The 25,466-nt window shown below is 52.6% G+C and overlaps 1 protein-coding gene and 1 pseudogene across 1 annotated transcript; both read right to left on the bottom strand.

Moving 5' to 3' along the window:
* Positions 1 to 2,556: 2,556 nt before the first annotated feature.
* Positions 2,557 to 6,746, bottom strand: LOC136303371 (class II histocompatibility antigen, B-L beta chain-like). Its single transcript, XM_066207061.1, is given in 7 exon segments — positions 2,557 to 3,788; positions 3,889 to 3,996; positions 4,564 to 4,844; positions 5,282 to 5,386; positions 5,389 to 5,481; positions 5,484 to 5,543; positions 6,041 to 6,746. Coding segments are annotated over 7 exon segments (741 nt in total). The 5' UTR covers positions 6,126 to 6,746; the 3' UTR covers positions 2,557 to 3,779.
* Positions 6,747 to 7,288: 542 nt separating this feature from the next.
* On the bottom strand, positions 7,289 to 24,215 carry LOC136303308 (zinc finger protein 850-like; annotated as a pseudogene).
* Between the last annotated feature and the right edge of the window lie 1,251 nt (positions 24,216 to 25,466).

Here is a 25,466-nt window from a genome sequence, read left to right as displayed (position 1 = left end):
CCAAAAATCGGTCCAGCTGTCTTACTTGTAAGGTCAAATTGCCAAGTGAAAGTGACTTGAATTTATTTTTGATGCAAAAAACATCGGAGCTTGTTGGCAGAACATCCATCCAGACAAAGTGAAGGGTCTGGCCAGGACTCAAGCTCTAAACTGGAGTGATGTCCCTTAAGACATTTTTTAAAACAAGGCTCTTAACAATCGACGTTATAAAATGCTTAAACAGTTAAAAAATAAAAGGAAGGATCTTGAAGTTCACATGTCTTTTGGATAATTAGAAAAAGGATATTCAAGCATATTAAAAAAATCAGCTGTAAGTTAGGAAAATTAACAAATTTACATTATATAATTAATACATAAACACTAATCATCTTAGGAAGTTGAAATAACACCTTTCTAAACTATCATATACTTATGACCTACAAAAAACCCCACTAAAACAGCTTACGACGTGGATTTGTGAAATTGTAACAAGCAATAAAACCTTTCATGAAACCAAGGATGTGGTAAACTGCATCTTCTTCCATCCCCAAACAGGTGTTTACCAATATTTCATCACAGCTGTTTCGGTCAAAGTGTCTTCTCTCTAAAAATAATTAAACTTTGCAAATAAGATGAGCATATTTTAACAGAGCTTCAGGTAATTCTAAAATCAAACAGTGCTTAATATGAATAAATTTTGACAGAGTTTTAAATTATATGAAAGAATTTTTAAATTATATGAGCTAATAAAAGTTACATGTAATAAAACCTTAAATTAATAGGATATAGACTTAATATCATCTAAATTCTATAAAAATTAAACTTTTCGAAACTTAAAAATAACCTGAATTTAACAGGGCCCAAACTTAACAGAACTTAAAACAACATAATTTAACTGACCAATACTTAGCCTATACTTAAACCAAACCACACAGAAATTAATCTTGACAGAATATTAAAATATAACTTAACTCAGACATAAATATACTAAGTGACTCCAAGTAAAATTTCACTCTACTTTACTCCCCATTGCGATAAGTTTCTGTACAATGAAGGGGCGAATAGCTGCTTCAGGTCCTTTAACTGTAATCACGCATCTACTTTGTAGACATCCGGTGACTCCCCCAGTTTCTGTAGGAGGATCTAAAGGTGTCACCAAAGTCCAGCCCCTTGGCCAGCACAAATGAGAAATCACTGTGACCTGCGCTCCTGAATCCAGGAGACCTGTAACTCTGATTGTTTTGTTAATATAGATCAGACTACAAGTCAGGTATTGTTCTGTTTGGTAGTGGCTACTTTCCCTACGACCGGACTGAAGGAGCCTGGAAGGGATGCTAGACAGAGGTTTGGAGTGGCACTGCTTGGCATGGTGTCTTTTCTTTTTACATCTTGGACAGCAGAAAGGTGGGTTTGAGTTTTGTGCTGGCTCTGCAAAACTTTGATATGTGTCCAGGCTTCCCACATCGGAAACACAGTCTCTTGTCATTCTGTGATGTCTTGTTGTTTTGCTGAAGTGCTGAGCTGAGAACTTCAAGGGCTTTTACTGATTTTTCACCCCTTGCTTCTGCTTGAGGTGTTACCTTTAGAGCAGCAATAGTCTTTGTAATATATGGTGAAATTTCTTTTTCTCTACAAACCTAGATCATTTGATGTATAGAAGGCTGTGGATCATGCAAGGCTCTAATTATTTGTTTACTTTCTTCACTAGTATTAACAAAGGCAAAATTTTGAAGCAGATAAAGACATGCCAGGTCATCCTTGCATTGTCTCTCTATTGCATCTATCAGGCAATCTACGAATGTAAGAAATGGCTCTGATGTTCCTTGCTTTATTTCTGTATAAGTCCTTTCAGGGATTCCCACCAGCTGAGTCAACAGCAGAGCTTTGCAAACAGCATTTTCAATGTATTCATGATTCGGTGGTTTCCACCTTGATTGACACCCCCTCTGGCATCGGTAACTGGCAAAGCTAAAAGCGATCCTTCAGCCAAAATAAAGTCCTTGTCTTTGATTGCTTGGCGTCTGACTGCTGCCCAGTCTGTTAGAGACAGATGCTGAGTCCTTCTCGGAGGGTGCCTTGACTCAGGCAGAGCTGGGCGGTGTACCTGGTCAGGGGACAGAAAGTCTCTTTCCCAGTTTGAGTCCGCTATATCTGAGATAGATGAATCCGAATCATTGTCCGAAACAATATCACTGGTGCCTCCCCTCTGATCCATAACAGCCCTCTGGTGTCTTCCATCAATGCCTTGTCCTGGTGTCCCGTCATGTTCCCTCCTCATCCCCCTCCTTGTTGACACGTTATTGTTGTGGCCCATGTCCAGTGCTGGGAGGGTGGGAGCAGCCCAGGGGGTGTGAGGAGACACTTTGGGTGACGTGGAGGGTGATGACAGCCGCAGGCACAGTCAGCAGGATGGCATGGTGTCGGCAGGATGGCGTGGTGTCGGCAGGATGGCGTGGTGTCGGCAGCATGGCGTGGTGTCGGCAGCATGGCGTGGTGTCGGCAGCATGGCGTGGTGTCGGCAGCATGGCGTGGTGTCGGCAGCATGGCGTGGTGTCGGCAGCATGGCGTGGTGTCGGCAGCATGGCGTGGTGTCGGCAGCATGGCGTGGTGTCGGCAGCATGGCGTGGTTCAGCGCTGGGGTGACGTGAATCGGATGTGCTGGGCCCCTTCCACGTTCAGGGGGATTCACGTGGCGCGACAACGGCGGCACTGACGCTGCTGGAGATGTTTTTGGCTCCGAGGCATGGTACGGGCTGGGTGGTGGGTCGGGGCGCACAGCAACTTCCGCACGGTCCCTTGTGTGCTGAGCATGGGTGGTGGCTTCCAGGGGTGTCCCCATTAACAGTGGATTTTATCCATAAACCATAAATGCATATTCATATCCTTATCTATAGGTTTTCCAATTAACTAAGAACACAAATCTAAAACATTCTTTCTACACCAGTCTAAACCTAATTTTGAAAGTACATAAAACTACAAAAAACTGCGAAGGATGGTATCAATCCTTACACAAAAACCTACGCATATAGCATCTCTATTAATGTAAAAGGTTCTATCTCATTCACGTAAAAATTGTACCTGTTCTATCTAGTACTGTGAGCGATGTTTTTGTTATGTCTAAAGCCAAGTTACCAGGCCTTAGGGCTCTGGGCTACCTAGCAAATTCTTAAGGCACTTAGAGTCTGTTTACTTACAACTAAAGTCTAAACTTCTACTTCATATTTACATGGCTTAATATATTTTAATTTCTCTAAAGACTTTAATTCAACCCCTGTATCCTTCTGTCCCCCTGGGGAACCCAGTGGGGCATGCACTACATCTCCTCTCTAATCCCCAGGATGGAGCCGGGGTAGGTCGGGCTGGGGCAGCTCTGGGCTCTTGGCCCGGCCTGGGCGCCCCCCCCCTCAAATTTCCCTGGTGGCTTAGAGGGGTCCCTGCACTTTTTGGGGATCGCTGGGTGCCGTGCTGGGGTTCAGGTGTCTCCCAAGGAGTCTGAGAGTGGGGTGACATAGGGGGGACACATGGGGCTCCCCATTCTCGATCCATCCCAGGACGGTTCTGCCTCCATCGCCAATCATGGTCCACCCACAGGGTGCCCCCAGGTCCCTCCCCACTGCCCCCCCATAACTGGGACTGGGTCTAACTGGGAAGCTTTACTGGGAACACTGGGAGCAGCCGGGCAGGGACAGAGTGACAGCGGGGCTGGGGGGACACACGACCCCCCAAAAATCAGCGCGGGGACAGAGTGGGGGGCCCGGCCAGGCCCGAGGCCACGGGGAGGGGCAGCGGCCGCCAGCGGCTCAGGAGCTCTGTGGGCAGAGAAAAGGGGGTGACACCGGGCTGGGGGCCCCGGGGGGAGCGCACACGCTCCGGCCATGGGGGACCACCAGCCCCGGGACCCCCCCTCACCTTCTTGCGCAGGTAGAAGCCCAGCCCCAGCGCCAGGAACACCGAGCCCAACATGAAGCCCCCGATCCCCGTCAGCGTCTTGCTGCGGGCGGCATCCAGCGGCATCTCTGGGGGGGCCGTGGGGCTCAGCACCCCCCAAAACCTCTCACAGAAACCCCGAGTCCCTCCAAGTTCCCTCCTGCTTTCCCCCAGCCCACCCAGGAGCCCCTGAAACCTCCTCCCAATCCCTTCCCGGCCTCCCCACCACCCACCAAAGCCCCTCCTGTCCCTCTCGGCATCCCACAACCCCCTCCCACTTGCCTCCCAGGACCTCCAAACCCTCTCCCAGTCCCTTCCCAGCCCCTCCAGGACTCTCCCACACCCCTCCCAGTCTCTTCCCAGCACAACCAACCTCAGCCCGAGCCCCGCTTTCCCATCGCCCAGCTCCTCCCAGCCCCTCCAGCCTCACTCCGATCCCTCCCAGTTCCACCCAGCACCCCCAGACTCCCTCCCAGCGCCCACCAGCACCCCCGCAACCCCATCCCATCCTCCCCAGCATCCTCCAAACTCCTGCCCAGCCCTTCCACAGCCCCCAGCCCCTCTCCCACTTCCCACCGGCCTCTCCCCAGCTCCCTCCCAGTCGCTCCCAGCACATCCCAGTGCCTCTGCCAGCCCGGCCAGTGGCTCCCCCGTAGCCCAGTGCCGGCTCAGGGGCTGCTCCAGGCTGACCTGCTCCACCTGGCACGTGTAGGTGAGCCCGTGCCGGGGCGGTGTTTCCAGCAGCACCAGCAGCTGATGGGTCCAGTCCCCGTTGGGGACCACGTCGGTGGCCACCACGTGTCCCGACAGCTCCTGCTGGCCCTGGAACCACCTCACCTGGATGTGGGCGGGGTAGAAATCCATCACGGAGCACAGCAGGCCTCTGGGGCCGGCCTGGGAGCTGGAGGGCAGCAGCGAGATGGAAACGCTGGGGGGCACTGGGAGAGAGCGGGGACACACTGGGATCAGCTGAAGAGAACTGGGAGAGAGAGGGGAGGGGCGGTGTGGGCTTGGGATGGACTGGGAAGGACGGGGAGGGACTGGGAATGAAGTGCGCGGCGCTGGGAGGCCGAGTCCAGCGCGGGGAACTCGGCGCTGAGAGTCTGCCTGGCAACTGGTGAGTCATCAGAGAGACGCGCTCTCATTGGCTGAGAGGCGTCATCTCCACGCGGGGCCGGGATGAACGCGCGGGGGAACACTGGGATGGACTGGGATGGACTGGGAGACCACGGGTTTCACTGGGATGGACAGGAGTCCCCGGGGACGGTCCCAAGGAGGGCTGACGCCTCTGGGGTGATTCGCAGGGAGGTTTTGAGGAACTCCAGGGTCATTGCCAGGGCAGGGCCCCGGGGGACACGCTCTGCCCTACGCTCACCTTTGCGCTCCACGCTGAACGGGGCACAAATCATGTAGTTCTGCCGGCAGCAACTGTCCCCAAAACCCCGTATGTATTCCATCCATTTCGGGTCGCTGTTCCATGCCGGGCCCACTTCTCCCCCCAGGGCGTGTAGCCCACGAAGCGCCCCACGTCGCTGTCGAATATCGCGTTCTGCTCCCGGTTGTAGATGTGACGAACCTCACTTTCTCCGTGCCGTTAATGAAGTGACACTCGGTCTTATGCACCTCCTGGAACACCGCTGAGTGTGCAGGACACAGGTCAGGGGGTGCCTCCTCCAGCACCCCCAGAGCTCCGGGGGCCACCCCGGATCCCCACTCCGCACCCCTGTGCCCCACGGCCGCCATGGGACCCTCCTGCCCGCGCTGCCGCTTCCTCTTTCCCACCCTTCCCCCACTTCCCCTTTCACACCCTCTCCCTTCCCCTCCCACCTCCAGCCACGCCGCAAATCTATTTTGGGGTCCCGTTCCGCTTATTTGCGCTTTTCCCGCCTTTCCCAACATTTTAAACACAATCCCCCCAATTTCCAGCCCTCTCCCGCTCAGTTTTCGTGTCCCACCCTCCCCTTTTCCCCTTTTTCCCACCCTCTCCCAGCCCTCCCTCACCTTCCCCCGACCCTCAGCCCATGACGCTCTTCCTTTCGGGGGTCCCCTACTCCTCCTCCCCCGGCTCCATTCCGGGCTCCCCCCTTTGCCCCCTTCTCCCCCCCTGCCCCACCGCCTCCCGCCCCCCGCTCACCCGACAGCCCCGCGCCCGCAGCCGGGGGCGCTCCCAGCACCACCAGTGCCACCAGTCGGGCCCCAGCTGCCGCCACTCGCCCCATGGCCGAGCACCGGCCCGGACACAGCGCGGGCTCAGCAGCAGCAAAGCCGCGCGCTCTGATTGGCCGAGAGCACTTTTGGGAGCCGATTTTCCCCAGGCTCTACCCGGCCAGTGATGAGGCCCAAAAACACCAACTCGCGCTCTCATTGGCTGCAGCGCGCCCCGCCCGTGTTGGGATTGGCTGAGCGGGTTCCGGGCCGCCGCAGCCCCGCCCCGGGGTTTTTTGGGTGGTTTTGGGGGTTTTTGGGCACGGCGGAACCTCGGGCTGCGGGGCAGGTGGGAGCTCAGGTGTGGCCAGAAATGTGTCGGCAGGTGCGGCGCGGGATGTGGGCGGTGCCCGTGGCCAGGGCTGAGGCCGGCCCGGTGCCGGGCACCCACCAAAGCCGCTCTGTCCCTGCCCCCGCAGCCGCGCGGGGCACAGCAAATGGCACCCCGCATCACCGAGGGCCCTGACACCGCCCGTGTCACAAAGGGCCACACCCGGCCCCCAACAGCAGAGGGACAGACTGGAAGCGCCCGGAGCAGCCCCGGCCTTGTGGCCTTGTAGCCCGTGCCGTGCCCAGAGCCCCGGGAGGCTTTGGCCACGGTGCCCCCGACAGCCCCAGCCCCGCCCCGCAGAGCCCTGGGGCTGCAGCCCGGGCTGACCCTGCGGGCCCCAGAGATGCCGCTGGACGCTGCCCACAGCAAGGTGCTGACGGGGATCGGGGCCTTCGGGTTGGGCTTGGTCTTCCCGGCACTGGGGCTGGGCTTCTACCTGCGCAAGAAGGTGAGGGGGGCTCCTTGGGGTCGTGTCCACCCTCCCCCGCAGCGTGTGTGCTCCCCCCGGGGCCCCCAGCCCGGTGTCACCCCCTTTTCTCTGCCCACAGAGCTCCTGAGCCGCCGGCGGCCGCTGCCCCTCCCTGTGGCCTCGGGCCCGGCTGGGACCCCCCACTCTGTCCTCATGATGATTTGGGGGGGGTCGTGTGTCCCTCCAAGCCCTGCTGTCCCTCTGTCCCCGCCCAGCTGCTCCCAGTGTTCCCAATAAAGCTTCCCAGTTCGCCCCAGTCCCAGGGAGCAGCTGAAGCAGCAGAACCTACACCAGGGTCTCCAAGCGCAGCCAGAACCGCTGAGCCTGGGGTCCCCAAAGCCCTCAGCAAGCCCCAAGGCCCTCCCAGGAACCCTCAACTCCCTCAAACCCAGAATCCCTCACAGCCCCTGCAAGTTCCCCCCATGGCACCAGCCATGGCCATGTCCCCACATGTCACTGGCCACGTCTCACTCTTGTATTTTGTGTCCAACATCCCCCTAAACAGGGTTTTTTTCCTTTTCAAAGTTCTGTGCCAGGGTTCAAAAGAAAAGCAGAACTTGCAGCTTGGCCTTAGAAGCTGTTGATTCATTTCTTACCTTAAAGTTCAGTGTGCCACCTTACACCAGGCTTAACGCGCTGAAAGACATCACTGCCAAGAACACAAGACCTGCTGTCCAAGGTCTCTTAAAGATTTCTAATCCAATTAACTCTTAAAATGTACTATATGTACAATTTTGTACCAATAATTGCTACCAATTCTAGACACGCAATTTTCTACATCACCTACATTCTACCAATGTCTTTGTGCCACCAGAACAGCAGAAGATGGAGCAGAAGAACTAAAGACACCATCCAAAATTCTCCATCTTGCTTCTATCTACTTCCATTCTAAAAACCCAAAACTACAAATTTTCACCCTGTGACAAACTAAACTACTATCTAATTTATTTTATGTTGTTTTCATTTCATCCATAAGTGTTGGCAGTTTTTCCCATGGACTAAGGTCAAAGGCAAGGGTCCCAGACACCCCAGGGCAGTTTGAGGGGTTTTCCCCGTGCCCTGGACTCCAACATCCCACCATGTCCTCACCCATGGCTGTCACCCCAACATGTTTCCATCCCTGTCATTGTCCCCCACGTCTCCATCTGTGCCTATGTCTCCTCAAGTCTCCATGAATGGCCACATCCCCACCACGTCCACGTGTCCCCATGTCGCTCTCCATGTCCATGTCCCCCCATCACCCGCCAGATGTCTTAGTTCAATATCTTTTTTACCCCAGTTGGATATTTTAAAGGGATGAAGAGAAACGAAAAGCAAATCAAGGCCAGAAGAAAAGGATTTCCCTGGTCCATGCCAGCTGAGGATCCACGTGCTTGAGTGGGAGGGAAGAACCTTTTTTGGAGGGATTTCCACCCCACTGTCTCCAAAATCTTGGTCTTGGCCCAATTCAACATTTGGCTGCAGAAGACACCCTTGGGCAATAGAAAATCAAAATTGTGGAATCCCTGAGGTTAGAAAAGACCTCCAAGACCATCCAGTATTCCTTGATGCCACCAGAAGATAGGATTGAACTTCTGGGGTTGAAAGTCAACAAATCTGCTCTCCCCAAGGAATTCCCAGTGTCGGTCTGTGTCACAATGGATGTTCCTGCCCCTGCATTCACCCAGGTACCCACAGGGAGACAGGAAGATGTGGAGCCCCCGCAGCCAGGTGTCTTCCCAACAGTGATCACCAGGGCCATAGGTGACCAGGGCTCTGCCCAACACGGGTCACTGGGGATCATCCAACACCGATCCTCCCATGGGGGATGGAGCTGGAGCAGCGCACGAAGCTCTTCCCGCACTCGGGGCACTCGCAGGGCTTCCCTTCTGGTGCCTCTGTTGGTGTTTGGTCAAGTGAGAGCTCCTGGAGAATCTCTTCCCACACTCAGGACACTCGTAAAGCCTCTCCCCGGTGTGGATGCGCCGGTGGACAGTGAGGTGTGAGTTTTGCTTGAAACCCTTCCCGCAGTCGGGGCAGCGGAAGGGCCTCTCCTCCGTGTGAATCCGCTGATGTACGAGGAGAATGGAGCTGGTCTGAAACCTCTTCCCACACTCAAGACACTCGTAGGGCCTCTCTCCAATGTGGATACGTCGGTGCTTGATGAGGTGTGAGTTTTGCTTGAAGCCCTTCCCGCAGTTGGGGCAGCGGAAGGGCCTCTCCTCTCGGTGAATCCGCTGATGTACGAGGAGATCAGAGCTGGTCTGAAACCTCTTCCCACACTCAGGACACTCGTAGGGCCTCTCCCCTGTGTGGATGCGCTGGTGTTTTTTCAGGATGGACTTCCATCCAAAGCTCTTCCCACATTCCAAGCAGGTGTAGGGCCCTTCCCCAGTGTGGATCACCTGGTGCTGGATCAGGGCCGAACTTTCTCTGAAGCTCTTCCCACATTCCGCACACTTGTAGGGCTTTTCCCCAGTATGGATCATCTGGTGTTTCCTCAGGCCAGAGCTGTGCCTGAAGCTGTTCCCACACTCCCGACAGTTAAAGGTCCATTCCCCAGTGTGGACCCTCTTGTGCCGGATCAGGCTGGAGCTGTGGTTGAAGCTCTTCCCACATTCCCCACACTCGTAGGGCCGTTCGCCAGTGTGGATCACCTGGTGCTGGATCAGGGCAGAGCTGTAGCTGAAACCCTTCCCACATTCCGGGCACCCGTGGGGCTTCTCCCCTCCATGAGGCTTCTCCACCAGCTCTGAGCTCAGCTGGATCTCTGGCCGCCCTCCTGGCACAGGGCGGGTCTTTCCTCCTCGCAGCTCCCTGGGCTGGGTTTGCAGCCCCTCCTCCTGCAGGATCTCCGGGGCTTTTCCTCCTTCTCCATATGGACACTCCTTGGGAACGACAAATCCTGGTTTGGGGAGAAAACAAGAGGAGAGTGCTTTAGGCTGGGGGTTTCTCCTTGCCCAAGTTCATCTCAGGAAGTCATTGCTACCTCGTGTCTGTAAGAACCTCCAAAACACCAAGATTCAGCGCACAAGTCCTCCAAATGTCAAGATACAGATCAAAAACTCCACAAATACTGTACTTTACACCAAACTTTCTCCAAAATATAAAGATGCAGCCCCTTGCAATAAACCAAGATACCAACATTTAGGCCCAATAATAATCAGAAAAACCAAGATTCACTCCCACGAAAATGATGAAGACCTGTAAACAGGGAACCCCCATGAAAGGAAGAAAGGAAAGTGTCTTTACAAACAGATGCTGCGAATCTGCTTGGGGATAGGGCCAGGCACTTGGACATAAGGAAGGGACAGAAGAAACCATCACTTCCACAAAATGTTACTAACTGACCACACAGACTGCTGCTCAGCCAAGGTCCTGCTAAATCCATGAACATTGAGAAGAAGAACAAGGACTTAATAGAGATATGAACATCGTTACCTATACAGAAGTGGAGTGCATATTAAGGGGGGGTATGTAGTAGGTGGATTGGGAAGTCTGTACCTCCCAATACTTCAGCCAATGGGGAAAAGGAGAGGGAGATGCAGCCAGGAAAATTAGGATGGAAAGGAGACTGTGTGCTCCAACAGCTGGAGAGATCCCATGGGAAATGTCCCATAGCTTCTCCCTTTTTCTATAAATGAAATTACTTTTACAAGACTCCTCTGTCTTCTTTGTGGACACAAACCCCTGGTGATGTCAATTTTTCCACACACCTTGGGGCTCCTCTGGAATTCCTTCCACCGTCCGGGGCGGCGGGCAGTGAGTGGAGCTGAAGGTGCCTCACCCAGTTTGGGTGATCGGCTCCCTGGGGTGGCGGCGGCACCGGGGGTTTGACTGGGGACCCGAGAGTGTCCAGGAGACAGATCAGCAGTGACACATCAGGGAGGTCTGTGAAGAGTCGGCAGGGAGACAGCACTGAAAATCTCATCAGTGAGGACACTGGGATCTTCAGGGAGTGAACATGGCAGGGCATCCATGGAGGGTGGAAAAGGGAAAGCCAGGAAGGCGTCCTGGCAAAAGGGATGATGATCCCGAAATATCTCTGAAGGGTCCCTTTGGAGAATGTTGAGGCAGTCTGCACATTCTCATTAATTACTCCCACAGGTAATTAAGGACATGGACACCCAGCAGGGCAATAAAGGAAGTCCAGAAGGGATTTAGACAAGTGGGGATGGATGGCGTTGGTGTGCTGGGAAGGCACTGGGTGAAGGGGAGTGTGCAGGAATATGGTTAATGCAAGAAGCAGCAGGAGGAATCTCTGCAGTAAAAATAAGGATGATGGAAAAGAGGAGGAAGAGAAAAATACTGAGGACTGGGACATTTTTCAGCAGGGTCTTATCCTCTAAATTTGCCAGCTGCTGCAGATCCTTTGAACCCCCGGTTTCCAGGAGAGGAAAACAAGGAGGTCAGGATCCCAGGGGGTTTCTCCGTGCTGGGGAGCGGCAGCAGCGGGCGCAGAGGTGCGGCACCGGGAGCACGGGCTGGGGGCCTGTGGGGAGCTGTGGGGCAGCCGGGGCTCAGCAGGAAGGAAGGAACAGCTGGGAAATGTGGATGGATCGAGATTCTCCTTTAAGGATTTTGTTTGGGTCGCTGGAGAAAGGAATGACTCTGCAGAAAGCTCAGCAGCTGTCAGAGGAGGAGCACCCACAGGCACTCAGGGGGGCTGCAGGAGCGGCACAAGAAGCCCCTGGAGCACTTGGGCACAAAGGCACAGCAGGTGAAGGCAAGAAGGGAGGAGGAAAAGGCCAAGCTGGAGGCAAAGGCCATGGCAGAGTTTGTACAGCCCCTGAGGGATGAACCCCAGCGCCCAAGGGGGCCCCAGCACCGAGGGGACGGGCTCGGCCACAAGCACCTGGCACAGGCATTGCCCTCCTCGGCGGGGGAGAGCCCACCCAAACAGCCCCTGGCAAGGAAGCAGGGTTCCATCTGCAGGCCACAAGGACACTGCAGGCACACACAGCAGCACCCTCAGCAGGAGCAAGTCCAGCCCTGCATGGACATGGATTCCTGGGGCTGCCAGAGCTCCCATTCCACCAGGGACCAACCACACTGCAGCCCTTGACAACATTCAGGCTGGGGCTGCATCCACACGAGGCCTTTCCTCATACACACAGGGGCCTCTCCATCCACTCTGGATCTTAGACCTAAGGGGGGAAAATCCCAAAAATGTCTTTGATTATTCAGGGGACAAGTGGCAAAGATGAGCAGCAGTGTTTTATCCAACCACTATTGGCAGATGTGGGGGATGGGTTTGAAATGCAGGAATTTTTATTTGCTCCTAATTGTGATTGTAATTTACTGGGAAGGCATTTGATGGCTAAACTGGGAATGCAAATTAATACTGTAAAAGATGATACAGAGGCCAGTTCTGTGGTACCTTTGTGTCAAATGTCTGGCAAGGCCTGTGCTGAAGTGAACCCACAAGTGTGGGCAGCCCCAGGGAAAGAGGGAAAATCAGATACTCAGCCTCTCCAAATTACCCTGAAGCAACCAGGACAAGTGGTGTCTAAAAGCAATCCCGTGTTCCAAGGGAGGGAAGGAAGGGCTTACAGCCTGTTACTGAGCCCCTGCTCAAGGCAGGGCTTTGGGAGCCAGGCATCTCTCCCCATAATGCTCCTCCTATGCTGCCAACCAAGAAATCAGATGGAATCCACAGAATGGTGCAGGACCTAACAAGAAGAAATGAGATGATCAAACCTAGGCACCTCACAGTCTCAGATCCTTACACCAGCTGGAACCAGGTTCCCTCCTCACACTGCTGCCATTCAGGACTTGATGTCAAAGATGATTTCTGGGGATGCCCACTGACACAGGATGCTGAACAGGATTTGGCCTTTGAGTGGGAACAAGAGGGAGAAGGGAAAATGGGAAAGACATGGACGGTCCTCCTGCAGGGATGCACAGATGCACCAGCCTTATTCGGGCAAGCCTAGCAGGAAATATCAAAAGAATTTACCTCACCCCAAGAGACTGGGGTAATGCAGGATGTGGATGACTTGCTCCAGTCAGGAAGACAAGAAGTGGTAGAAGAAGCCTCTGTGGAATGGCTCCATTTTCAGGCTAAAAAGAAACTTTGAGCATGTGAAAAAAAAAAAAAAAGCGCAAAAGGTGGAGAAAGAAGTTAAATATTTGGGGCATTATTTGACTGAAGGTTTGTAATGAATTGACCCACAGAAACTCCAGGGAATCTCAGAAGTAACGTTACCTAGGATAAAAAGGAGCTGCAACAATTCTGAGGATTAATGGGGAATTGCAGGACTGGATTGAGGATTCTCTGTTCTAGCCAGAACATTGTGTGACATTTTAACCCCAGACAGCCTCAATGTTATGGTATGGACATGAGAAAGAGAACAAAACATGAGAAAATGAAAAAACGAAAATGATCGATGCCCCAGCCATGGCTCTCCCAGACTCCCAAAAGGAATTGGAATTGTCTGTGGATGTTAAACAGGCCACGACTGACCCCGCACTGAAGGCACCGGAGCAGCAGCCAGGGCTCCGCAGCGGGGGAAGCCCCTGTACCTGCCCACAGATCCTCTGCTGGATCTGTGGGTCAGACTGTAGAAAGTTTAGGGAAAATCCAGTAAAACTCACGTGTCATGGAATGATTTTTGCTGCATACCCAGGCTACATGTAGATGAAATGGTTTCTGTTGCACATCCTGGCCAAAATCAAGTAATGCCTTGACTCTCTAACACGAAATGTATTATTGGGAATTACTGTTTTTCTCGCAGTTTCAGTGAAATGATTACACCATCAGAATAATCTCTCATAATAATCCTACTTTTAAATTGTCAGTAATGTTTGGACCAGGGGTGTGAGAAACAATTTTTAGTCCTAGGAGAAGAAGCAGAAAAAACTTGATGGCTTCGGAATGTTTTTGTGTATGTTTGTGGAAGGCACTTAGTGATGGCAAAATTTTGGTATGGGTTTTTCGATGTTCACCGTTAGGTTGCATTTTACAAAACCAGAAGAGCTTTAAAAGAGAGCCTTTAACAGTAAACAGTGAAAAGAATTAAACTGTTAAATTCACAGTTAAAACAAAAGTAGATTGTAGGGAACCACATGAGAGTCATTCCATGGCTGCTCTGCAAGAGAAGCTTCCTTCCAGGCAGCCAGGAGAGGAGCTTTAGAAATGCAAATTAACACTGCTGGGGAAAAGTGTGGACAATGCACCAGGCTCTTCTTGCCCGGGGGAGGAATTGGGCTCATTCCCTCTGTCCCTCACCCCAAGCTCTGCCTGCTGGCACAGATGGAATTGGCACAGCCAAAGGCAGAGCCCACAGTGAGGAGAGCTGACTCTGCAACACAAATTGCTTCAGCTGCAAAGGGAAACAGCAAATGGAGAATGTTGTGAAAACTTCACTAAAATAAGTGGGGGGGAATCATCCCTCTCCCCACTCCAACATGTGCTCTCACTGTCTGTGTCACACAGGGAGCATTAGACCACTGGGGTGTTTGTGCTACCACAAGTTCAGAGAAATCACTTGGGAATCCAAGTGTGTGATGATTTAATCAGAGAAAAGAGATCAATTGTTGCAGCCCTGGCTGGAGGGAGCACCCAAAAATGGGAAAAGATGAACGGCCATCAGAACAAATCCTGCAACACCACGGACCAGCCCCAGGGAACCCGAACCAATTCAGAACAGGAGCCAGAGAACCCACTGATCATTTCAATGGCAGAATTAGATTACAAGATGTCCACAAAATAATAACCAACCAGACAGATCCAGCTCCTCAGTCTGGCCCACCAATCCACTCAAACGAAGAATGCAACATTTCACCGGGGGATGGGATCAGATTATATATTAGCAGAAGGAGGAGGACAGGGTGGAAAATTAAATGACTCAAGATGCTGTTGGCAAATAGATGACAACAGAAAAGTGGTGAAACAGATAACAAAGGAAATAAGAAAGCAGCTCATGTGCCGGTCCAAACGTGGAAAGGATGGGAATGGGACACGGTTTCGTGGTTCCCTGGCACACCACGGTTTAAACGAAGGCTCTTTCTCCTCTGTTGTGCTCCAGCAACTCTCATCTTTGGACCGTGCACGACACCTCGCTGAGGGCAGCTCATTCAGCAGCTGAGCAAGGGAATGCAGGTGGCAGCCAGGCCTCCTGATCCACACACGGCTACAAAAGGACAGGGAATGAGGGCACTGACAATAATCCCAAAGTCAAAGAGGACCCAGCAAGAAAAAACAGAGTGAATCAGTGAATCTGCTTGGACATAGGGACAGGGACTTGGAGAAAGGAAGGAATGAGAAAAACCATCAGTTTCAGAAAACGTTACTCATTGACATGGACTGCTGCTCAGCCAAGGTCCTGTGAAATTCCTTAACATCAAAAAGAAGAAAAAAGACTGAACAGAGCCATGAATATCGGATGTTATACAAAAGGGGGGGGCATATTAACGAGGATATGCAGGCGGCGGATCGGGAAGTCGGAACTTTCCAAGGACCTTCGCCACTGGGCAAAGGGACAGGGAGATGCAGAAGGGAAAATCAGGATAAAAAGGAGGCCGCGTACGACAACAACTGGAGAGACCCCACGGCAAACGCCGCACGGCCTCTCCCTTTGCTCAGGAATAAAGTCACTTTTACAGGACTCCTCGGTCTCCTCTGGGAACACAAACCTTTGGCCACGGGAATTTTCCCGCACAGCCCCGGGGACAGGGCGGCCACCTCCGTTCTCCCCGCAGGAAGCGGGACGAGGCAGCGCTGCTCCGGCACCGGCTCCTGCCGAGGCAGCGGCGGGAAGGAGACCGCGGGCAGCCGCTCCCGCAGCGCCCTCAGGCCACGGGGAACACGGCGCCGACACGGCACAAGGAACCCGCCAGAGCCCCCTGCCGCCCCCTCCGCCCGCAGCCGGCCCCGAGCCCCGGCAGAACCGAGCGCGGCTCCCACCCGCGCTGGGGCCGCCTCCGAGCTCCGCCGCCGCCTCACCGGGCTCCGGCCGCTGCCGCCGCTCCCGGGCCCGCACACACGCTCCGCCAATGGCGCCTCTGCCGAGCCACGCCCACCCGGGGGGCGGCCCCGGGGCCGGGCTGGGCCCCGCTCGGCCCAATCAGCGCGCGAGATTCTAGAGTGACGGCACAATTCGCCAATGGCAGCGAGTCAGGGGCGGGCTCTGCACACGGCCCACACCCGCCCCGCGCTCTCAGGCCCCGCCCCCGGGCTGTGTGAGGGGAAAGCCGCAGATGAGGAACAGCGCTGGGACGGGCCCGGGCCCGAGTCGGGATTGAGCTGGAAACACAAACAAACTTCTCCGCACCTCCCGGCCCGCCTTTCCCAGCCCGGCGTGTTCCCCGGCACCGGCTCCGAGGAAAGCCGTCACTTCTCCTGGCCATAATTAGGAGCATCAGCGCATGCCTTTGATTTCTCCCCAAAAGGGAAAACCCCCAAGGCCCTTGGGCTGAGTGGAGGAGGGGGGAGATTTCTGCCAGAAAACTCCCAAAGGGGTTTTTCCCCAGAGTCGGGAAGAACAAACTAAACCCAAGTGAGGCGGGGCCCCCCACCCATGCCGGGGGTTCGGCCCCTTCCCTTTCACCCCCCGGGAACAGCGCCGGGACTGGGGGGGCCCGGGCGGGACTGGGGGGCACAGGGGGGTCCCCAGCACCGGGGGGTCGCTTGGGGCTCTGTCCTGTCCCCCCAACCCCCGTTATCAGCCGGGTCCCCCCGTTATCACCAGCCCCCCCTCTTCAATTTACCGGGCCCGCCACGCACCGATACCCCCTCCCCATTCTCTGCCCCACCTTCACCGACACCCCCAAAGCGCTGGGACCCCCCGATCCATGAGCCCCCCCCAGTGCGCCAGGACCCCCCCCCTCACCGCCCTTCCCCGACTCACCACGACCCCCCCAGTCCATGGAACCCCCCCCCACTCACCACATTCCCCCCTTCGGCACCCTCTGGGCCCCCCCTGTTGATTGAACCCCCCCAAAACGCCCCCAGCCCCTCCCCTCCCCCCTTGGTTCCCCACGCCCCTGGCCTGCATTCTCAAGTGGGAAACCCCGAATCCTTTGGAATTCTCACCTGGGATCCCCCAAATCTCCCCAGGAAACCCCAAACCCCACCTGGGACCCCCCAAAACCATCAAAAGACTGGTGACACTGGGATGGGACTTGATATACTGGGACACAACTGGGAACACTGGGACAGGATGGGGGACACTGAGATGGGACTGGGGGCACCAGGACAGGGATGCTGGGACAGGGCTGAAAACACTGGGATGGGACTGGGGACACTGGGACAGTGACACTGGTATGGGGACAATGGGGTGATGGCACTGGGCTGGCTCTGGGAGCACTGGGATGGAACTGGTGACACTGGGGTGGAACTGGTGACACTGGGGTGGTGACACTGAGGCAGCCCTGGGGGACACTGGGCTAGTGGCACTGGGACAGGGAAACTGGGATGGAACTGGGGACACCTGAACAAGACTGAGGGCACTGGTACTTCACAACAAAGACAAGACTTTCTAATTATTGGCAAGGCCGGTAATGGACTTTCTGGACTTTCAGTTATTCCTGCTGTTGTTTCAGTAAATTGTAAAGAGCTGAGGGGTTTAGCTCTTTTTCATGAGGCTCCAGTGCTAATTCTACCAAAAACACCAATAGCTATTGCTATTGCATTGCCAATGAATACAAATAAGTGAGCTGGATATCGAGAAATGCGTTTTGAGAGCTTTAGCCCGCCAGAACTGATGTGCAGTCTGAGACACCTGGGTAAAACAGTTGAGATTACAGGCACACTGGACACAGGGCACACATCACTGTGATTTCTCATGAATTTTGGCCGAGCAATTGGAATCTGGTGACACCTAGGAGTGGTCTCACAGGGATTGGAGGAGCTACAGTGTGTATGCAAAGTGACTTCATGATTACTGTCACAGGTCCCACAGGAAAGACAGCGACCACCCATCCCTACGTGGTGAAGAAGCCCATTACACTATGGGGGAGAGATGTGTTGTCCCAGTGGAGAACAAAGATGGACGTGGATTCTTAATGGAAACCACAGCTATGCCTGCCACTTATCATTAAGTTACCGTTATTCCGTTATCGTGGAAAACCAATCCGCCTGTTTGGATAGATCTGTGGCCTCTTGAGCAGAAAAAATTGAATGCGCTCAAAAAATTAGTAGGCGAATAGCTACAAAAAGCCCACATCAAGCCCACAAATAATCACTGGAATTCCCCAGTGTTTGTCATTCACAAGAAGACTTCTCTGATTCCTGGAGATTGCTTCATGACTTGAGGAATGAACTGATAGAAGACATGATGCATTTACAACCTGGATTTCCTTCTCTTTCAGTGATTCCAAGAGACTGGCTTCCTGTTGTCATTGACTTCACAGATTGTTTTTTCACCATTCCACTGCATCCAGGGGATGCTTCTTGATTTGCCTTTTTGGTTCCAGCCATCAGCAGAGGAGAACCACTGCAAAGGTACCACTGGATGGTTTTACAGCAGAGATGCAAAGGACCTGCAGCTGGCTCCGACGCCGCCAAGCCCGAGAATGGCCTCATGGCCGGTCCCAGTGAACCCGTGAGGGGCCCCTTCCATACTGCTGGTGACTTACCTGGGCTCGTAGGGACACCCCCCCCCCGCCCCGGTGCTGACAGCGGGCTGCCCACTCCGAACAGCAGCCCTCCTGAACGAAACGGGTTTGAACACCGCGGGAATTTTGAAACTTTCCTGCAGTGCTACTGCGCATGTGCGGCACAGCCGCCCGCACAGAAAAATGGCGGCTCCCTGCAAAGACCTTCCGTACAACGATATGGCCGCTCCCTGTGTGTTTCCGTACAACAAGATGGCGGCGCCCCACACGGAGCATGCGCACTGCTGCCGGCGCCATTTTGTAACCACCGAGACTCAGCCTCCATCTACAGCGCCATCTCTGGCCGCCGTGCCCGCTGCAGGGTCGGGCGGCCCCGGAACACCGGCGGCGGAGGTGCCGCGGCTGCGGCCGGCCCCGGAGGTGCGCGGCCCCGGGGTGCCGCCGGCGGGGGTCCCTGTGACCCCCCAGAGCAGGAGTCACCAGCCATGGGGGCGGGTGGCCCCGGAGCGCGGCCAAAGAGGCTTTCAGCACCCCCACCATCGGCGTGAGCCTGCCGCGGGGAGCAGCCGTGTCGAGGTGCCGGCTTCTTTTCAGCCTCTGCCAGCGCCAGGATTGGAGCACGGCAGACGCAGTTTTGGTGTTCGGGCTCAGGATTTTATTCATTCCTATCTGCATTACAGCCTCACAAGCCATGAGGTTTGCACACTAACTAGCTAAGCACAGAATGGTGAGTCTCTGTCTATCCCTACCCGCTCTTTTCAAGGACAAATCATCCAATGAGAAAATGACACTCAAATTATTTCTATTTTTGACTCAATGACCCCATGGTCCACAATGTGGGCTTTATTACCCAACCAAAGAAACCACCCAAACACATGAATTGAAGGTGAAGAAGTGTTGTGTTTGTGCAGGTCCAGGGCCCAGGTGGATTCCAGCGGAGAACGTGGAGCCAAATCAAGCACAGGAACACGCTGACAGCTCCAAGAGCAGAGAAGCAGCACGCAGACGTGAGCTGCACGGAGACTGTAGCTGATGGCAGACATCTTCTGTCCCACGTGCAAGAACTGTCAACCCTGGGGTTTGTGTTCGTGTAAAAGGTGTGGGAATCGTTGGTATCGTAGAGCTCTGTTGGCACAAGCGTGGTGAACATCGTGGTGTGATCTAGAATCCCAAACAAAGCGCAAGGCTCTTGGATATTTAGTTGCAGTGGGTCACGGTGAAGAAAGCAGCCCCCATCTTCCCATTCTTCGGGAGGAATGGAGGAGGGAATTTTTGAGAGAATCAAAAGAGATTCAAATTTGGAGAGTTGAATGCAAACAAAATAATTCAGTGCCTTATATCTGGCCGGTCCCGGGTGAAATTTGTGGATGAACCAAAAAAGGGAACGTGCTGAAAGATGTGCCTGGAAATTAAAAATGAAAAAGGAAGTGCCTTAAATCAAAAAGCATTAAGTTAAATCAGGGATCGTGTTTATATCTTATTTTGTTTGCCTTCATCAATGCAACCTTACCTGTCGATCAACCAAAGACCAACACTTGGGGAGCAGTGGTGTTGTAGAATCCCTTTGTTAGAGAATAGTTTAAGGGAAATCTGGGGTTCAATCAAATGTTACGTTTTTTTGCGTGCTTGCTTTTAGTAATTTACTTGCTTTTAGTAATTTACTTGCTTTTAATGATGCAAATTTGCCACTCAGTCAACCTAAAACAAATGTCTGGGTGACTTTAGCCAGTGCATCAGGTTTAGATACCGTATGTCTGTCCAATACAACCCCAGAAAAGCCATTTCCCACCTGTCTGGTTGGTGTGCCAGTGGATGCTTGGCCAGCTCCAGAGAAAACTGACAGAGCCATTCAAGGTACAATTGCAGGATCATCCACATGGGATTTTTGGTCCCCAGTAGATGCATGGAACTGGTGGGTTCCTCACCTTCCCACGGCATCTCGTGAACCTGAAGTACGGAAGACTTTTGGTTCTGTAAACATGATTTTTTCATGCCAAATTAAACTATACAGGGAAAGATCAATTTTTGGTTAAGGATGTTTGTCCTTACCACTTTGTATAGAAAAATGAGATTAATTGGTGTAATCATACTTCTTTAGTTCAGTCACACATCAGTCCACACAGACATGAGGTACAAATTCAAGTTTAGTTTTAAATAAATAGAGGGTTTTTAAGTGCCTTAGCAAATAAGAGACGAAATCAGTTAGCAAGAAAGAGACCTAAAGTCTAGTTTAAAGTTCAAATGACATTGCCTTTTGCAAAGTTAGTTGAATTCTAATCATAACAAAAATAATGTAGCCTTGCTGAAACATGCCTAGATAGAACAGACAGAGCTACATGTGTAGAATTTGTGTAAGAAATTGCAAATATTGTCGCACATCAATCTTAGCTTAGGCCAGGCCCAACAAGGCAATACTGGACTCGTGTTTCTACCTGATTGGTAGAAACCAGTAGAATAAAATGCGCTGCTTTAAAGCTCAGGGAAGACCAATCACAAATGCCACTGTTGTTGTTTCTGCGGCTGCTACTGATAACACAGTAGATATATATATGTATATATAAATATATGCACACTGATAAGACTCAGGGGACACAGACTACAAGTGCTGCCGCTGCTGCTGTTGCTGCTTCTGCTTAGGACTCAGAAACTTGTGGGAATGCATTTCCACACCCAAGCAAATGATTCTATTTAAGGAAAAAAGTTTCAGTTTACCTTTGAACTTAGAAGGAAGCCAAGCTGGAAAGTTGTGTGCCCTTCTCATGGACATCAGCCCAGTGCCAGCACAGGGGCACTGGTTGGGCTTTGGAGATGTTTCTCAGGGCCTGTGGCTGCTGCTATTGGCAGCAAGGCAAATTGTCCCTCCTTAATCATCCTATACTTGAGAATGAGCTCAGAGGTGCTCAGGCGCTTTTTAATGTGTCCTGGCCAGGGGTCAGAGGCTTCTCCGACACCTGTGCTCGCCTTTTGTTTCTGTATTGTTTGTCATTTTATTATTTGTAAAATGTTTTATCTTTCATTAAAACCTTTCTTTGTTAAAACCTTTGCATTACAAAACACATTTGAAGAGACATCTGGCAAATGTTATGAAGCCACTCTGGGAGGTTGCAGGCCAACCCTCAGGCTTGATGCATCTTCATGGGGCTCATTACACGCTGGCCTCATGTGAGAATGTATCAGAAACTTTGTTCTTTATGTTATGAAACTTCATGTTCTTTATGAAACTTTCTGTTAGAAGGCTTCCTGCACACTGCTGCTGATATGATGCCACCGCTCCTGCTGGGGACACGGGGACTTCACTGGCTTCAGCTGTGACAGCCTCTGCCTCCATGAGGCTGATTTAGCTATGCAGTAAAGGACTTTGCTTTTACAACTGCCCATCACCATTGATTTCAGTGAGGACACCCCAAAACCTTGACACAGGATGGCCCCTGTGGCCGAGCAGTGCCAAAGAGCCATCGAGGACATCTCAAAGCTGCTACGGGCACAGCAATGTCCTGTCATAGGGGTGGTGATGCCATCGGGGACATTGCTGGTGGCACTTGTCCCCTCCCCCATCCCCATATGGTGTTTTAAACAAATTTGGGGAATTTTCCTGGAATTTTCATTGAAACTGTCCCAAATCCTGATGGGAATTCTTAAGGTGACGTCAATGGGGACAGTTGGGGACAGTCAGGGATGCTCAGGGACACTTTGGAACATGCAGGGACGCAGGGCCAGAGGGTGAATTAGCCCCCTCAGTGCCTTGCAGAAGAGGCAGCAGACCCGGGTTATAAATGACAATATAAATGACAATATAAATGACAATAAAATGTTGGCTTTTGCATTCATGCTTTTGCCCGTTGTTATTGATTGAAATGATTTTGATACGGTGCCATTTATAATTCAGCTGTTTTTTGGTGTAATATAATCAGTTTATGTGTGTGCAGTATAGCCAACAGAAATGGCACCATGATAAATCAATATTATATCATAGGCCTTAGCGAAATATTAAAATAGAGACTGCGCAGTGCTGAAATGCTTTTATATTATAACTATTATTACTGACTTTTACATTATAGCTAACTCAGACAATGGCGTTGTCTTAGTTTGAAAGACAGGTGTCTGCCAGGGAAAGCCGGAGCCTCCCTTGGAATGGAGAATTCAAACCCCCTCCCTCCAAACTGTTATAATTTTGAAAATTAATGGGCTCTCAGGCAGAGGTCCAACCATGTCTATGTCCTCCCATCATCCCAACCACGTCTCAGTTCAATGACTCTATTTTTACCCCAGCGTTGGATATTTTAAATGGATGAAGAGAAATGAAAAGCAAATCAAGGCCAAAAGAAAAGGATTTCCCTGTCCATGCCGGCTGAGGATCCACATTCTTGGGTGGGAGGGAAGAACCTTTTATGGAGGGGTTCCCACCCCACTGCCTCCAAAATCTTGGTCTTGGCCCCAGATCATCACCATGTGGCTGCACAAGATGCCCTCGGGCAATAGGAAATCAAAATCGTGTGGAATCCCTGAGGTTGGAAAAGATCTCGAAGACCATCCAGTATTCCTTGATGCCACCAAAAGATAGGACTGAACAAAAAAAAATTTTCTGGGGTTGAAAGTCAACAAATCCACTCTCCCCAAGGAATTCCCAATGTCAGTCTGCGTCACAAGGGATGTTTCTGCCCCTGTGTCCATCCAGGTGCCCATGGGGAGACAGGAAGATGTGGATCCCCCACAGCCAGGTGTCTTCCCAACATGGATCACCAGGGCTCTGCCCAACGGGGGTCACTGGGGATCATCCAATGCCGATCCTCCCATGGGGGATGGAGCTGGAGCAGCGCACGAAGCTCTTCCCGCACTCGGGCACTCGCAGGGCTTCCCTTAGTGCTGCCTCCGTTGGTGTCTGGTCAAGTTAGAGCTACTGGAGAAGCTCTTCCCACACTCAGGACACTCGTAGGGCCTCTCCCCAGTGTGGATGCGCCGGTGGACAGTGAGGGTGGAGTTTTGCTTGAAACCCTTCCCGCAGTCAGGGCAGCAGAAGGGCCTCTCCTCCGTGTGAATGTGCTGATGTAAGAGGAGATTGGAGCTCATTGCAAACCTCTTCCCACACTCGGGACACTCGTAGGGCCTCTCCCCGGTGTGGATGCGCTGGTGTTTTCTCAGGTCGGAGCACAATCCAAAGCACTTCCCACATTCCAAGCAGGTGTAGGGCCCTTCCCCCGTGTGGATCACTCGGTGCCGGACGAGACTGGAGCTGTCTCTGAAGCTCCTCCCACATTCCCCACACACGTATGGTTTTTCCCCACTGTGGATCATCTGGTGTTTCCACAGGGTAGAGCTGTCTCTGAAGCTGTTCCCACATTCCCCACACTCGTAGGGTTTTTCCCCAGTGTGGATCATCTGGTGTCTCCACAGGGCGGAGCTGTTCCTGAAGCTGTTCCCACACTCCCCACACTTGTAGGGTTTTTCCCCAGTGTGGATCCTCTCATGTCTCCTCAGGTTACTGCTGTGGCTGAAGCTCTTCCCACATTCCCCACACTCGTAGGGCTGTTCCCCACTGTGGATCCTCTGGTGCCGGAGCAGGTGGCAGCTGTAGCTGAAACCCTTCCCACATTCCAGGCACTTGTGGGGCTTCTACCCTCCATGAGGCTTCTCCACCAGCTCTGAGCTCCGGCTGGATCTCCGGCCGCCCTCCTGGCACAGGGCAGGTCTTTCCTCCTCGCAGCTCCCTGGGCTGGGTTTGCAGCCCCTCCTCCTGCGGGATGTCCGGGGCTTTTCCTCCTTCTCCATCTGGGCACTCCTTGGGAATGACAGATCCTGGTTTAGGGAGAAAACAAGAGGAGAGCACCTTAGGCTGGGGGTTCCTCCTTGCCCAAGTTATTCTCAAAAAGTCAGCGGGCATCTTGTGTCTGTGAAAACCTCCAAAACACCAAGATTCAGCCTAGAACTCCTCCAAAAATCGACACAGATCAAAAACTCCCCACACATCGAGACTCAGACAAAAACTTGTCTACAATATAAAGATTCAGCCCCTCGCAAAACCTCCCCCCTCCCAACTCCCCAAATTCCCCTCGCGGGGGCGCTGGGGCCGAGGGCGGGGCGCACGTGGCGTCCAGGGGGGCACCGCTGGGACCTGCGGGTCTGCCTGGCAACTGGTGAGTCATCAGCGCCGCGCGCTCCCATTGGCTGAGCCTGCCCGAGGGGTGGGGCTGCAGCAACGGGGGACACCCCGCTCCAGGGGGGATGTCCCGCAAACGGGGAACCCCCATGAAAGGGAGAAGAGGAAAGTGTCTTTACAAACAGATGCTGCGAATCTGCTTGGGGATAGGGCCAGGCACTCGGACATATGGAAGGGACAGAAGAAGGCATCAGTTCCAGAAAATATTAACTGACCACGCAGCCTGCTGCTCTTGTAACGTTAATTTTGAAGAATTAAAGATTTTAGTTAAACCAGATATTGCTGAAGTAAGACAGATAGACTTCCCTTTTGATAAGCAGAAGCCGGATTTAAGGAACTGATAAATCATCAGGCCTGTCAACTTATGTTTGTGTATTCTGACTAATCAATAGGCTTCAAGAAGGACAATGAATTCATAAATCAAATACTCCTGGGAAAACAGGATTCAGTTGTCACACAACACTAAAAGGTTAAAAAGTCAAAGCGAAGAAGACTCACTCACTTCATCATTTTGAGACCCTGCCCCATAAAAAAGACCACTGACCCATTTCAAAGAACAAACCACGCATGCTTAATAGCTTTTGGCTAATTACCATACGAAGCGGGGAATGGGATGTACTAAAGTCATGAATATACATTTGCGTTTTGGGTATTCAATCCTTCTGTACATAAAAAGACCCTGTGATCTTCTGTAGGTGCGCGTGTGTTTGGGAGCTATCCCGCACGCTGCCCGGCGTCGTCATTAAACATACGCTTTCTAACTTTAAACTGTTAGAGAGTCTTTTGTCCGTCATAGTTGGATATCGGCATTAGGGCGATATTCATATTTTTTTAATAATTCACTCTGCCAAGGTCCTGCTAAA

The sequence above is a fragment of the Chamaea fasciata genome, unplaced genomic scaffold, assembly GCF_029207755.1.
Source record: "Chamaea fasciata isolate MVZ Bird 193981 ecotype frontalis unplaced genomic scaffold, bChaFas1.0.hap1 SCAF_32, whole genome shotgun sequence".
Lineage (NCBI taxonomy): Eukaryota > Metazoa > Chordata > Aves > Passeriformes > Sylviidae > Chamaea > Chamaea fasciata.
The sequence above is the reverse complement of the archived record's forward strand: the minus strand, read 5'-3'. Positions and strand labels throughout refer to the sequence as shown.